Source organism: Sturnira hondurensis, unplaced genomic scaffold, assembly GCF_014824575.4.
Source record: "Sturnira hondurensis isolate 20B ecotype Veracruz unplaced genomic scaffold, ASM1482457v3 Scaffold0008782, whole genome shotgun sequence".
Classification (NCBI taxonomy): domain Eukaryota; kingdom Metazoa; phylum Chordata; class Mammalia; order Chiroptera; family Phyllostomidae; genus Sturnira; species Sturnira hondurensis.
The window spans coordinates 228201-243307 of record NW_028081413.1 but is presented as its reverse complement, the minus strand read 5'-3'; the positions used below and the strand labels follow the sequence as shown (position 1 = coordinate 243307).

General features: G+C 57.9%; 1 protein-coding gene across 1 annotated transcript; it reads left to right on the top strand.

Moving 5' to 3' along the window:
* The first annotated feature begins 5445 nt into the window (after positions 1–5445).
* Positions 5446–14159, top strand: ITPKA (inositol-trisphosphate 3-kinase A). The gene is made up of 7 exons (XM_037056027.1): positions 5446–6121; positions 12045–12141; positions 12228–12444; positions 12558–12762; positions 12975–13076; positions 13369–13440; positions 13552–14159. Exons 1-7 carry the CDS (start codon positions 5633–5635, stop codon positions 13753–13755), a joined length of 1386 nt encoding a protein of 461 aa, XP_036911922.1. The 5' UTR covers positions 5446–5632; the 3' UTR covers positions 13756–14159.
* The last annotated feature ends 948 nt before the right edge of the window (positions 14160–15107 follow it).

Genomic DNA, 15107 nt, shown 5'->3' with positions numbered 1-15107 from the left:
GGATCGGATTTGGTCCAAGGATTGCATCCTGAGTGGCAACTCTCAAGAGTCATGTTTTGAAAGTCCAAAAGAGCCTCTCTTGCTTTGTTTCTCTCCTTTCTCCTAGCACTGTGTGCCCCCCTAAATATTTTCAGCTCTTCAGCAGCCTGGTTCCCCAGAAGCCTGTCTGGTATGGCAGTTGTGTAGAGCCAGGGCAACCTCCACTTGGCCTCATTTACTTCCTACCTTGGAAGACACCACCAAGTTGTAACAACTAGGTAGGCCTCAGTACACGGCCTGACCCTAGTGAGCATCTGGTCCTTTAAGCTTTCAGTTCGCTTAGGAGCAGTTCCTTTGCTATCCTGTTTATCTGGGAAGGGGGAACTGGAGGTGTTCATGTGTTCCTGGAGGGACTACTGGTGACTTTCCCTCTTGCCCAGACCAGCAAGGGCTCCACACGTCCACTGCCTGAGGCTGAGTCTGAGACCTTACTGACCTGTTCTAGCTAGGGAGCAAGGTCCTGCCCTTTAGAGATGAAAGGGTGGGAGTCCAGTCCAAAGCCTGCCTCTAGTGTGGGGCGAGCTGGGTCCTGGGTTCACCCAGCAGCTCCCTGTGAGGCATTCAGTGAGGTTTTTCTCCACCTTCCTATCACTCTGGTACCTGACTTGTTGCGAAGCATGCTCCCTGGGCTCTAGAGCGCTGGGATTTGAGCAGAGGACAGCCAAGTCCATTTGTCTCCCTTCTGATGCTGTGGACCAGCAGCATGCTGCTCAGTTCAGCTAGGGGACGAGGGAAGAGGGAGGGATGCAGAAGGGAGTGGTGTGCAGGGCTGGTCAGCTTCATTTGGAGTTGGGGGCTAGCCTTTGGCTTTACTTGGGTAATCCAGAGTGGCAGTGTCCAGCAGCTCCCCAGAGCAGGGAAGCCCTGACCCGCAGCTTTGCTTCTTAGCATGAATGACTTCCGGAGCAGCATCCTGCTTTCTCTGCAAAGTTCCCCAGGCCAGCCCCAGTGCAGGCTGAGCAGAACCTGGAGGTGGAGTTTCTTGGTCTTACTGAGGGCTTAGCCACTGCAAAGGCACATCTGGGGCTTCCAACTGGAGCTGTGGGCCCAAGGGAAAACCATGAGGCATAAGGCAGCTGAGTACAGGGTTCATTTCACAGGTCTGCCACTTACTACTTGCAACTCCTCTAGGACACAATGTCCCTATCTTTAAGATCTGTCAGAATCGTGTTAAAGATTAAATGGTCCTTTCCCCAATAAGGTTTCAATAAATACTGTTGGTAGTGAGAGCGGAGGCTGCCGGACCTCGGCGGTGAAGGCCTCGTATGGAAGGAGGGAACTGCGGGTGGGAGGAGGGAACTGAAGCCACAGAACAACCCCAGCGCGGGGGCTGGACAGAGGCCAAGACCAGAAGCTGGAGCGCAAGGCCCTGAGACTCCTGGCAGCCCTCACCCAGGTGCGGGGAAGGAAGGCAAGAAACTCCTTCAGGTTTAAGTTTCGACTAGTGGGGACTGGTGGGCGGTGTTTGCTTCAGCTGATTTGGGGAACAGTCCAGAGAAGCAAGCTGCCCTCCAGCCCTCCACGCACACCCTCTCTGCAGGTGGCCAGGTGGCGGGTCTCAAAGCATTGTCCGGTTCTCACCTTTGGTGGCTCCGGAGACCGCCACTTTGCCACCGCCCCAGCAGGCCCTAACCTCCGCCCACCAAAAGTAATTAAAACGGCACAAAACCGGGAAATAAGTGAAAATACATCCAAAGTTCTGATCCTTCCCATGATGACTACTTAAATACCTCCTTCAAAATATCAAATTCTTACATTTAAAAAAATTTATAAGACTTTGAGCCAAAACTGATTACAATTGCTGGAAGCAAGACCTTAAATGCTCCAATACAAAATTCTTAAAAATGTGTTCTCTTGTAGCTGTCTGGCCCTGCTTTGCTAATCGTGGGCGGATACCGCATCTTGTGGGCACACGCGCATTCACCCCGCCTGGAATGCACTGGTCTCTCTCCATTGATTTTCCCTGGAGACCTCCTCCTCACTCTTCAGCGCTCAGTCGAAAGGTCACCTCCTCCGGGAAGCCTTCCCTGATCTCTCCCTCCGCTCTGGTTTTGAAGCACCTCCTGCTGGTTTTTCCCTAGCGTGGCACTCGCCACACTGTACTCTTATTTGGGTCTCCATCCCCAGCCTGGAAACTACTTGTATCGCAGCATGAATCTCCATATCCCCAGCACCCAGAGCTGCCTGGCCCTTAGTTAACGCCCAGTAAATGTGGTGGCGGGCAGCCGGAGTGAGGAGAGCGCAAGTGGACGTCCAGCAGCAGGAGCCGCATTCCTCTTCCCTCCCGTTTTGCCCCCGTTTTACCAGCAGTTGACGGTCAGGCTTCGAGTCTTTCGTGTTTGACCCCAGGCCGCAAGAAACGCGGCTACTGTAGACGGAAGCGGCAGGCCGGCTACCCGGGCTGGTGTGCCGCAGTCCCAACGGACCCACCAGCCAAGAGCCTCTGCTTCTGTTCATCCCCTCGGGGTCCGACAGTCGCTGCCCACAGGGGCGCGCGCGTGCCTGGGGTCGAGTGCCGGGGACATCCAAGCGTTAATGGCAGAGGCCCAGCTTTTCAGTCGCAGCTCGCTCAGGGCACCCCGCAGCCAACCAGACTCTCTGTGGACGTAGTCACTGCGCACCGGGACGGAGGTCACGCTAGCAGGTAGAACCACTGCAATGGAACTAGGGGCTGTGCCCACGCCCCGCCCCCCCTCCCGTTACATGATGGGGAGCCTGGGAGGCAAAGGCGACAGCACCCGGGGTAGTAGTGCAGTTGCCTTGACCGACACCATTGGCCACATCCCTGACCCCAGACAGTCTCTCCACTTGACCACTAGGAGAGATCCTGTAAGTTCTGAGTTCTGAAAAAAGACAGGAGGGAGAAGGCCACAGGAACACGGGCCCCTGCAAAGGATGGGAAACCTTATTTATGAAATGTGTCAGGAGAGAGATGATCTTACTGTGCACACACGGGCGAGGTGGCACCTGTTTTTTTCAGATGGGAGTAATGCAGATGGTGGAGGGTCAGTGAAGGTGGCTAGATCTCACCCTGCTAAACTATGCTAGCACCTAATTCGAGAATATTCCCATGAAGCCTATAGTTATGGGGCCAGAAATGGCTGGCATGGCAGGGAGGAGAAACCCAAAGGCAAAGGGTCTGGAGTTGTCAGGTTGACAGCCATTCACTTCCTTTCCTCAAGAGAAAGGCCTTCAGTTTTTCCTTATCCTCAACTTTCCATTGGGCCCTGGCTCTGGCCAATTATCCAGCACCCTGTCTAGTATGCTCCCCCCAGAGAAGGGCATCTGACTGACCAGGGGTGGGAAACTGTTTGTATGATGCAGCTGAAAGACCAAGGTCTCGCTGATAGTCCCTTGGAAACAGTAAACGCAGCCATTTGGCATCTTGTTTCCTGGTTGGGTCCCTTTCTGGTTTCTTTCCTTCAGAAGACAATGTAAAATGATATACCGCCACTCCCAGTAAGGAGGGGGGCCTCCTAGGAGCTACCCATTCCTGTATTCCTTTTACCCAGTACAGTGCCTGGTCTATAACAGCTGCTCAATGGAAGTTTGTTTGCTCGGTGAGTGACTGAATGAATCACAGGCATTGTCACAGAATATTGGAGTCTTGGAGTCAGAAAGTCACGTGCAGGACACCAAGCCCCACAGAGCATGTCTGGGAGTTGTTGCTGATTAGAATGAGAACGAGACCCTTAATGACGTGGTCTAAAGAAACACTTCCTGCCACCCTCCCAACACACACACACACACACACACACACACGCACACAGGCTCTGCTCTCTCTGGAGAGGACTTCAAGTCTCCCCAAAGCAACAACAGATGGCCCATTCAGGCACACGGGGCAGGTCCTTCCTGACTCCCCATGTGGGTTTGTCCCCAGGCCCCTTCTGAGGGCAGTACCTCTCCAGCCACCCCCGCCCCCACCCCCAGACCAGGGTAGCGCCAAAAGAGGGAGAGAAGTGAGTACAGGAGACATGAGTGTTTCTGGGCCTTCCAGCTCCAGAGCACCCTGCAGGGATGCTCGGAGCAGGGAGCACCACACACAGGCAACCGGGCTCCTCCAGACCTCCGTGCCTCGGAGGAGGCAGCCATGTGCTTTCCCAGGTTCTCCACAGGGGACTCGGAGTTAAAAACCCCTGCATTCCCTTCTTGCTCCCACTCCATTTCTTCAGTTCCTCCTCCTTCCTCCCCCTCCCATTCTCTCTTCAGTTTCCCACAGGATCTTCTCCTTCACTCTTTGCCGAAGTGTTCAGTTCTGTTTCTGAGCCCTCCATTTCTCTCCTCCAGGGCCCTCCCTGGATCCTGGCCAAGGGAAACGAGGAACGAAGAGCCCCTTCTCCGGGCCCTCAGCAGCAGAGGCAGTCCTCCTGGGACACTCTCCCCACAAGGCCCCGAAATCCCTGGGCTCCAGGCAGCTGCCAAGGGATGCTGGCTTGTGGCCTTTGAGGGAAGATAGGAAAGGCTGTGCAATACTGAATTCTACTCAAAGCAGCCTTGCAGTTCAGCAGACCACTAAGCGGCCAGAGACCCACCACAGCGAGGCCACCGATGAGCACGCTGCAGTGCAGGAAACGCTGCACCAGCATCCGCAGTGTCTTCCCAGCCCACAGTGCCAACGCTGTGGGCCAGGTGAGGCTTTCCTGATTACACTAGGAGTGTGGTGAACAAGAGCTTAGCTGTTTCTACCACCCACGCTGAAACTGTTCTAAGTTTTAGAAATTTCATATCTTTCATTTTGTTTTCTTCTCACAGCCACCCTGTGAGGTGGACAACCATCTCGTGGAGGAGAATCAGCAATTCACGGAGATGAGATGACTTGCTCACAGCCCCGCAGCAGACTCCAAGCGGCAAACCACAAAAGGAAAAGGGGAAGCGGGGTTCAGCCCCCATCAGCCAGCAGCCAGGTATGCTGCCCAGGACGACGCCAGGACACGTGGAGGGATCAGGGCCCCGCTCCGGCCTCGTTCTGCCCACGGGGAAGTGGAGGGTTTGAGGGCAGAAGTCTCAGCTGTTCCCGCGACAGTATCCCCACTTGGGCAAACGCCCTGGGGTAAGGCTCCTTCGGAAAAAGCCGATGGCCCTGAAGGGGCGCGAGGCAGAGAGAAGCCCGGGAGACCGGGATGGATGGAACGCGAAAAGGCACCCTAGGGACCGGGTGGGAGAGCAGCGGAAGGACTAGCTCCGCCCCTGCAGGGTCAGGGACCCGGGAGCCGCCGGGAAGAGTCCTGCTCAGCCCGAAGCCAGAAACCTGGGAAGGCGGTAGGACCCGGTGGTGCAGCGGCCCCTCCCGCCTCCTCGAGGGTGGGCACAAAGAGGCTGCAAGGGCCAGGCCCCGATATTTTGTCCAAGACGTCTGTGCTTCTCCAACTCCAGAAGCAGGCGCTGGGAGCCTTCCCCGCCCGGCGAGGGCCTTGGCAGCCCCGCGCTTTCTCTGAAAGTGAAAGAAGTGGGCGGGGGGCGCGGCTGAGGCGGGGCCGGGCGGGCAGCGGCGCAGGCTCCGCCTCGGGGCAGTCTCCAGCCGGGGGCGCCGAGCGCCTCCAGTCCCCACCGCGTCGCGGGTTGGTGGGCTCCGCTGTGGCTCTCGGGCCGGGAAATGACCCTGCCCGGGGGCCCGACGGGCATGGCGCGGCCCGGAGGCGCGGGGCCCTGCAGCCCCGGGCTGGAGCGGGCCCCGCGCCGGAGTGTCGGGGAGCTGCGCCTACTCTTCGAGGCACGCTGCGCCGCGGTCGCCGCAGCCGCCGCCGCAGCACAGCCCCGGGCTCGCGGGGCCAAGCGGCGTGGGGGACAGGTCCCCAACGGGCTTCCGAGGGCTTCCCCTGCACCGGTGATCCCGCAGCTGACGGTGACAGCCGAGGAGCCGGACGTACCACCGGCCAGTCCCGGGCCGCCGGAGCCAGAGGGTGGCTGGCTCCCGGCCGTGGGCTCGTCGCACCTGCAGCAGCCGCGCCGCCTCTCCACCTCGTCCCTCTCCTCTACTGGCTCCTCGTCGCTGCCCGAGGACTCGGAAGATGATCTACTGAGCGACAGCGAGAGCCGGAGCCGTGGCAACGTGCAGCTGGAAGCCAGCGAAGTCGTGGGTCAGGTACGGGCCGCGAGGGCGGAGCCAGCCCCCCGGGCGCGGGGGCTGCTCTCGAGGGACCCGGCTCTGGGCTCTCTGAGGTCCTACTCCTTCCCAAGTTCCCTCCGCCGAGGGTCCGACTCTTGCTGCCCAGGGCCCTGAGGGGCCGCAGGGAGGCGCCAGTCGAGTCTGATCAGAGATCTTGCCTTGGCAGTTTTCGCCCCGGTTCCACAGGGGGGTCGCGACCCGAGCCGGGGGCGCCTAAGAAGGCGAGTGAGGAGGAGTCCAAGACAAGTCACGGGGACAGGTGGGGTGGGGAGCGTGGAATCGTGACCTGCCGCTGCGAGGTGGGGCTTAAGGGTTGGTAGGGGTTGGCCTTGCCCCGAGAACTCTCGGGGAGAGAGGGGCGAACGAGTCTCCCGATCTTGCCGCCCCCTCTCCCGCGCCCTGGCCCCACCCCCGCCGTTGCCAGGGTTTCGCTCTCCTGAGTGGGAGTGGAGCGGCGCTCGATTCTGTGCTCGGGAGCCTCCGCCGCCGTCTGCTCCCCGCGCCCGCGCGAGGCGTGGAGGGAGCGAGGCGTGGAGGGGCGCAGGGCTGGGAGCCTGGCTGGGAGGGTACAGCCGTCCTCCCCGCTTTACTGCTCCTAATTGTGGCCGGGGGAGGGTAAACTGAGGCTGAAAGGACGTGATCAACCTATTAGTCTACGCCTCTGGTGTCAGAGGCCTGATTCGACCCTCGAGTAATCCAGGCCAGGGTTCCCTGGAGACATTACCTGTGCCTGCCCCTTCGGGCTGTGCTGTGCGCACAGGATAGCCGTCCTGGGCCCCTTGTCTAAACGAAGGCCAAATACTGTCCAGTAACTCCTCACGATCAGTAGGAAGGAGTTGCTCCAGATCCACGTTATGCAAGTGTCCCTAGAGCTGAGGGAGAGACGAAGGGCGCCCGCAGGCTCGGGTGGCTCCTGGCCTTCCCAGAAGGGCGGTGGGAACCGCGGAGGCGCGTCACAGCTGCGGGGAGGGCACGGGGGCGCGGCCCGGGCCTGCGGAGTCCAAGCCGCGCTGCACGCCGCGATTGGACGAGGCGGGGAGACACTGGGACTATGGCTTGCAGTGGACCCGGCTTGGTTACCCCCTGAAACTTAACCACATTACCTAGAGGGCGGTGTGGTTTGTGACACAAGAGGAAAGAGAAAAGTCTCACAGAATAGGAACACACCCCGCCCCCAGGTGTGGGGTGCGGGCGTCCCTCGCTCCCTCCTCGGAGTCCGGGCGCCCCTGCCCCACGGTCGTTCCCAGTGCCACCCTGGCCCATGCAGTGAGGCGGTGCAGCCAAGGGGTTTCCAAGGAAGCGGAATGTGGGGCAGTGAGGGGACTCCTCCCTCCTTGCCTCCTCAGAAAATCCGCAGCAGTCCACGGCTCCCCCGCTCTAATCTCTGACAGCTGAGAGGCGGGCGTGGAGGAAGGGCGCCACGAGGGCAACCTCCCCCCTCAACACCCCCATTCCCTCTAAAGCCCGGGGGCGAAGGAGGTCCCGCGGCCCAAGGCTGTGTGCTACGTAGGCAGCCCGACTGGGGTCAACGCTCCAGGGAGCAGTCGCAGCTGTGCGCTAGGCGTCTTTGGCCGGCCTCTCCCACCCTGGGCCTCGCCGTCCCGGCACGGCGGCACGGCCAGGAGCCGGAGCAGGTGGCTACGTGTAGGCCCTTCCAGCTCCAAGGCTTCGCCTCTCAGGCCTTCCCAACCCCCAGCCCGCCAGGGCCTCCCCAAGGCAAACAGCCACGGCGGCGGCCGATAAGCCAGAAGCTGTTGACAGAGCCACCTGCGTCCCCGTGGAAGGGCCTGGCCGGACTTTGCCTTTCGGCCGGTCGGGGAGCGGCACAGCTCACCCGCCCAGGCTGCCTTTAGGGCTTCCCCAGGCTGGAAGCAGAGCCCGTGGGCTGGCCAGCCGTTAAGGATGCACCTGGGAGAAGGGTATTGCGGCAGCGCTGGAAATTCCTGGGTCCCCAGGCCCTTACACTCGGACCTGGGCAGTCAATGGGAGTAGCCAGAGCAGAAGGAAGCCTGGGAAGGCTCTACCTTGCTTCTGCGGGGCACACACGTCCTTTTTCTTCTGCTAGGAGCCGCGAAAACCTGCCCAGAGCCTGAAGCTGGGATCCCCATTGGGTCGTTGGGGATGGTGTGCCTGCCTCCCTCCCTGGACCCTTCCTTCATAGTATGGGGAAGAGTCACGGGCAGGGAAACCCAACCCGCTGAAGCTGGGGTGGGGAAGGGGCCTTCTCCAAGGGCAGCTGGCATGACTGTGTTCTTAGGACTTGCCTGCCTCTCAAAACAATGTTGGGGTGTTGCTGTGCCAGAAGAGAGGGTGTTGGCACCTGTTCATTTGGTTCTCTTCTCTCAGTGCTCCAGGATGGGTAAGGAGATTTGGATGCCACCCTGTCCTGGACCCAGAACTCCCATACTTCACTTTTCACTAATTATAGAGCACAATTTAGGTTAACTGACTTCCTTTTTAAAAAGTAAATGCCCCTGGGAGGGTGAAGTCGTGGGTCACTTATACCTTAGTGCAAATGATTTTATAAATTTAAACTGATTGCTTTCACCACCAGCACCACCACAGGGAGTACTAGTTTGATAGGCAGTGGGAATGTGGGGAGGGCGGGGCTGGTAGAGAGCTTCCGCCAGTGATCGGATGGCTGGAGGGAGGGAGTGGGGGTCCAGAAGTACCCGGGTGGGTACCGAAGGCAGAGTAAAGGGTCCATTCTGGCAGAAGATAAACTGAGTGTTGGCTGTGATAGAAGAAGCAGGAGTCCTCAGGGCTTCAAACGGAGCTTGGATGAAGGCAAGTGAGAGGCTAGTGTCTAGACAAGCCCTGTCCAGAGAGAGACGTTCCTTGTCCAGTCCGAGGGGTGAGGAATTACCAGAGGGTCCTCCAGTAACTTCATTAAAGACATAGGTCAGCTCTTCTGGGCTTTCTGCCCCAAGAAGCTCTGCTGGCCTCTAGCTGTGGGTTGGCTTCCCAGACTTCTGTGGGGAGTAGCCTAGGCCAGAGAATGGGGCTTTCGCCCTCTTTTCAGGTAGATCTCCCTTTGTAACACAGTAAATCTTTCTGATATCCATGCAATAAAGGCCTTACCTGCTCAAAAATGATCTTCCCTGCTGTTGTTCATGTGCCCAAATCACCACCCACCCACCAAGAATGTTTCTGCAGGAGTCTTCCTGGAGATATGCCTCTTTGTGTGGATTATGTCCTCTGGAGCAGGTGGCTCATGGAGAGGGAAGGTGGCAGTGAGTTGCATGACACTTGCACCAACCCCTTCCATGTGTGACCACATCCGTTACTGGCCAGGCTGCTGAACCCTGTCAGAGCGACCTCAGGAGGCACCTGGGATGGCTCAGCTGACATGATGGGTAGGAAAGTCCTCCCTGGCCTGCATGGACCCGGCCTTAGTCTTTGCTGTTCTTAGATGACACGATCCTCTCAAAACTGGTGTGGGGAGGGTAGGTGATGACCCCATTTTACATCATTCTTGGAAGCAAGCTGATGCTGTGTTATCACACATCAATCAAGTGGCTGTAGTCTAGGACTGCCTGTGCTAAACCCTCTTCTATCAGACCCACCCTCTACCTTCCATCCCCACTCACTACGCCTACATGATCCCAGAAGAAAGGATGATGCAATTCCCTCATCTCACTTGACCCAAAGCTGATTCCCTCTTCCACTGGGGTGGCTACAGAAATAGATATACCCTCTGATTAACTCCATTCTGGTTCCACTCTTCCCCACATTCTGCCAGTAGGCCCCTCAAGCTGCCTGAACCTCACCATTAAACCCACTCCCTCAGATGAAGGCACAGGTGTTAAGCCAACAGAGGGATGGGTCCCCAGGCAGATCTCAGTGTTTGAGAGATCAAAGCACACCACTTTGCAGCTGTGTATTGCTTCACCTGGTACAGAGCTCTTTCTCATGGGAGGACGGTCCCTCTGACCCCCCAAAGGGAATCAGGGTGTTAGCACGGACTCTGGAACCTGCTGGGGCAATCAGAACATAGGAACGGGGTTGGGCTGGTAGATGGCTCAAACCAGGGACTGGGAAGCTGGAGGCAAGAAGCGAGGGCACGCTGACTCCCCTGTGCCTTGATTTCTTTGTGTAAAATAGCAACAATGCCACCCCCTCCTGCACTCACTGTCTATGTGCTTCATTATCATCACTCTCAAACTGAGAGTGGGAGAAGAGGGTATAGGTGGTGCTGCTGAATACACATGGCACATACATCTTCCCAGAATTTTATTTGAAGTTTTGGAGGTGGGAGAGTTTCATAATAGAACTTGGGTTTATGCAGCATAATGCAAGCCTTGTATGTATTTAGTGAAAAAAAGGAGTTTTGAAAGAGTGGGCTGCTTCTGGCTACACCCCTAGATCCCTGGAGATTGGACATGTGATCACACCCCAGCACACCATATAGGGGCTGCTGCAGGAGAGCAGGAGCACTGCTGTCTCATGGAGGTTGAGAAGTGCCTGGCATGCAGTAGGCGTCCAGTAAATGGCGGCTTGTGTTATGGCAGCAGCTATGCCTTCGCAGAGGAAACAGGCTTATACAGATGATATTCTTGCATGGACTCACTTGCCTAGAAAGCGACAGAGCCAGGCCTGGAACCAGCTCTTGACTCCTGGTCCAGTGCTCTGTCACTAACTCACATCTCATTACCTCCCACTTCATCCACACAGGAAAGGGTTAAGGTCAGCAGCCTTACCCTGCTTAAGCCACTGCCCCAGTTCTCCCTCTTCTTCTTAGAACTCCCTCTGGTCAGGGAGGCTGGATTCCGGGGTTCCAGCCCTGTGGGGGCACATATGTGTAACTCCTCTAAAAGCAGGCACCCCTGGGAGGAGGCAGCAAACACATGGTTTGGATCAACAAACCTGTGCACAACAAACCTGTACACATAGGAATGATGGGTTTGGGGTAGGAAGAGGAAAGGTTCAGAATATAAGATGCTGTCAGGATGGGGTGTAGGCCAGAAGAAATGGTCATGAGGCAGGAGGTACACCAAAATCTACATTTCCCTCCCAGTTTGAGCCCAGATGACAGGCCCTGGACTCTGCCTCCCATTTGCAAAGCTCAGGATTCTAGGTCCAGATTAGGACCAAGAGTGCTCTGGGCCTTGCCAACTGGTGAGGAGTGGCATGGTATCCAGGGAAAGCAGACAGCTTTGGGAAACCCAAGTCTGTCTTTTCTCTAGACACTGCCAGGCACCTGGCCCCCCTTCCCTGGGCCTTTGTAAAGGTTTGTTTCTGTGATTGTCTGTCTCCCTGTATGAGAGGAACCTATGGTCCCGAAGTGAATGAACCAGTGATCCAGATTTGTCCAGCTTCTACTTTGTGCTAGGAAATGAGGTTGGAGGACAGAAAGCTGTCACACATTCAAGCCTCACTCACTACTCACAACAGCCCAGTGAAAGCGGTAACTTCCCTATTTTACAGATGGACTCTGATGCACAGGACATGTTTCTCGGGCCCCAAAATATCCTGAGGCATCAGAATATCCAAAATGCAAATTTTTGGTCCTACCCCAGATCTACTCAGAATTTCCCTGTGGTAAACCCAGGAATCTGCATTTTTAACAAGGGTGACCATCAGGTGATTCTCACGCTCACAAAAGTTCTAAAACCTCGACAGAGCAGTTTAGTTACCTGCCCACACAAGTTTTGAGCCTTCTGATGCTAACTAAGTCCAGGGCACATTCGAGAAGCTAGATATCTGTCACCCACCTTGTGCAGCTCAGTGTCCACCACACAGGCTCACAATCAACTTTCCTGAGAGAGCAAATGAATGAATTATCAGGCCCTCGCTGCTTGTCGTGGGGTGGGGCGGGCCGAGTCCCTGTTCCAGAGGAGGGAGGGCTCATGCACTGCCCAGACGCCGGACAAGGAGCCCCGGATCGTGTTGCTTTCAGAAAAGCCACTGGCAGAAGATCCGGACCATGGTGAATCTGCCGGTCATGAGCCCTTTCAAGAAGCGCTATGCCTGGGTGCAGCTGGCTGGGCACACGGGTGAGCACGGCCGGAGCGGGTGGGGAGGGTGTGTTCCCCGGGGACCGGGGTGACTAGGCAGCGCTAACTAGTGCCCCGGTCTACAGGGAGTTTCAAGGCAGCGGGTACCAGCGGACTGATCCTGAAGCGCAGCTCGGAACAGGAGCGTTACTGCTTGGCGCGGCTGATGGCCGACTCGCTGCGTGGTTGCGTGCCCGCCTTCCACGGCGTGGTGGAGCGCGACGGCGAGAGCTACCTGCAGTTGCAGGACCTGCTCCACGGCTTCGATGGCCCCTGCGTGCTTGACTGCAAGATGGGCATCAGGTATGCGTGCCCTGCCAGGCCGTGCAGGGACCACCGGGCCGGCGTCCAGGGTGGTGCTCCGCCGGGTCCTGGGTGAGTTCGCTCATGTCCCGCCGCTGCCTGTGCCTCTTTAGGACTTACTTGGAGGAGGAGCTGGCCAAAGCTCGAGAGCGGCCCAAGTTGAGGAAGGATATGTACAAGAAGATGCTGGCTGTGGACCCTGCGGCGCCCACTGAGGAGGAGCACGCGCAGCGCGCTGTCACCAAGCCGCGCTACATGCAGTGGCGAGAAGGCATCAGCTCCAGCACCACACTCGGCTTCCGCATCGAGGGCATAAAGGTGCGCCCCGCGCAGCCCCGCCCCCGAGCAGCCCCGCCCCGCCCCGCGGGGTCCACCTTCCGCGGCGGCCCCGGGCTCCCCGGAGCAAGCGCCCTTTGGCGGCTGCCACTCAGTCCCCGGCTTCCACCGCCCAGGGAGGTAGCTCCAGCTGATCCTCTCCCGGCTGTCGGGCGAGGGCCCCTGAGGCTTCCTGTTTGTCCCGCCTCCTTAAGAAAGCAGACGGATCCTGCAGCACAGACTTCAAGACCACGCGAAGCAGGGAGCAGGTGATTCGGGTCTTTGAGGAGTTCGTGCAAGGGGATGCGGAAGTGCTGGTGAGCGCCAGATCCTGGACCCCCGAGCTGTCGGGGAGCCTGAACCCGAGGGGCGCCCCGAGCCAGCCTGTCTGTTGCCCTCGCCTCTGTGACCCCTTCGTAGTAGCATTTTATCGCCTTATGTTGTAACAGTTTTACGCTCCTTCCCTTCTGTTCCGCGCGCCACTTGAGGGTCTGTGTTTTCCTCCGCTGGCATTTACCAAGCCAAGCGTGCGTCTTGGCCCCTAATGTTAGCAGAAGCTCAGTTGGCGTTTAGCTAATTTGCCCTTCTCTCCTACCCTGCCCTCTCCAGAGGAGGTATCTGAATCGCCTGCAGCAGATCCGGGACACGCTGGAGGTCTCTGAGTTCTTCAGGAGACACGAGGTAAGAGGGTCAAGTTCCCGTCTGCGGTCCGTGAGGGCTACACCGGAAAAGCGCGGCGGCGGCGTTTTTCTCGGGGAAAGGGCTGTGGCCTGACCTTCTGGGGCTCTGCAGGTGATCGGCAGCTCGCTGCTCTTCGTGCACGATCACTGCCATCGCGCCGGCGTGTGGCTCATCGACTTCGGCAAGACCACGCCCCTGCCGGACGGCGAAACCTTGGACCATCGAAGGCCCTGGGAGGAGGGCAACCGCGAGGATGGCTATTTGCTGGGGCTGGACAATCTCATTGGCATCCTGGCCAGCCTGGCCGAGAGATGAGGCTCGGCCCCTGTCCCCGCACAGACCGCTGGTCTGGCAGATGGACCTGCGTCTTTGTCCCCGCCGTGCATGCCGGGGAGAGACTGAAACCCAGAGGCTGGGGCGGTTCACAGGTTCCTGTAGGGCCAGGTGCCAGACACTATGGGACGCACTGTAGGCACCAAGGCTGTTCCCCGTACAAACCCAAGTGGTCCCAGAGCCGATAACACTAATTTATGTGGTGGGGGTGGGGGGGTGGAATGTAGGCTGCGACAACGGGCTTCTTCCTCATCCCAGCTCTTCTGAGGGGCTCTGTGCTTCTCCAGAGAGGCCAGAAAATGAATTTTACTTCGCAGGCACTAGATCTACTGATCTAACCTCCCACACTACGATGGATCCCCCCCCCTCAATAAAACTCAAAGACACCAGCTTTGGCAACTCAGGCCTCATCTCCTCCCTCCCCTGGTCCCCTCTTTCTCACTTCAGAGTCATCCCTTATGTCCACTAAGATTACGGGAAGATATGAGAAGACTCTTTATTACAGGCATCTGTAGGGTTGCAGGCTGCCCAGATGAAAGATGCTCATAGGGGAAGGGCAATCCAGCCAAGGCTTCCCACAGGAGGCGATCTCAACTCACCACCCACACCTGAGGGAGGGGAGTTGGCCTCTGTTCTGGTTCCAAAGTTCAAAGTCTGGGAGTGGCCAGGCTCTTCCCCAGGAGGCCTGGGTCTGGTTTCCAGGATGGAAAGTCCAGTGCTGCAGGCAGGCCCTGAGACAGGCCCAGGCATGCAACAAAACTGGGGTGGGGGTGGCAAGGGAGAGGCTACTGGAATAACAAGCCACCTAGAAACCTAGGGAGGAGTGCAGGGAGGAACCATTGCTAGCACCAGTGCCTGTTCCCTCACCCTTGGCCTTGGGAACCAGCAGCCATAGGTAGGGTTCCAAAAGTTCTGAGGTTGGAGTCCCCTGGATTTGGGGTGAGCGTGGGGGGAGGCTTGAGGCCAGAGGGCAGCCAGGAGCCAAGGAGGCTCCCTCCCAGCTCTTCAAGGTCTCCAGACTCCGTTCCTGGGCTTGTGGGGAATCTTAGCCCCTCCAAAGACCCGCTTTCCTGTCAGGGAGCCCCTTCCCCCTCCAGAGTGGGCCCCAGCCCCATTGGCAGAGGTGAATTCAGCACACTGGGTCCTGTAACAGGGTGGTTAAGCAACTGGGGGGGGGGAGAGTGGGTTTTTTCCCCTGTCTTAAGATTTTATTTATTTATTTTTAGAGATGGGAAGGGAGGGAGAAAGAGGCAAAGAAACATTGATGTGGGAAAGGAACATCAATTGGTTGCCCCAACCTGGAACTGAACCAACACCCCAGGCATGTGTCCTGA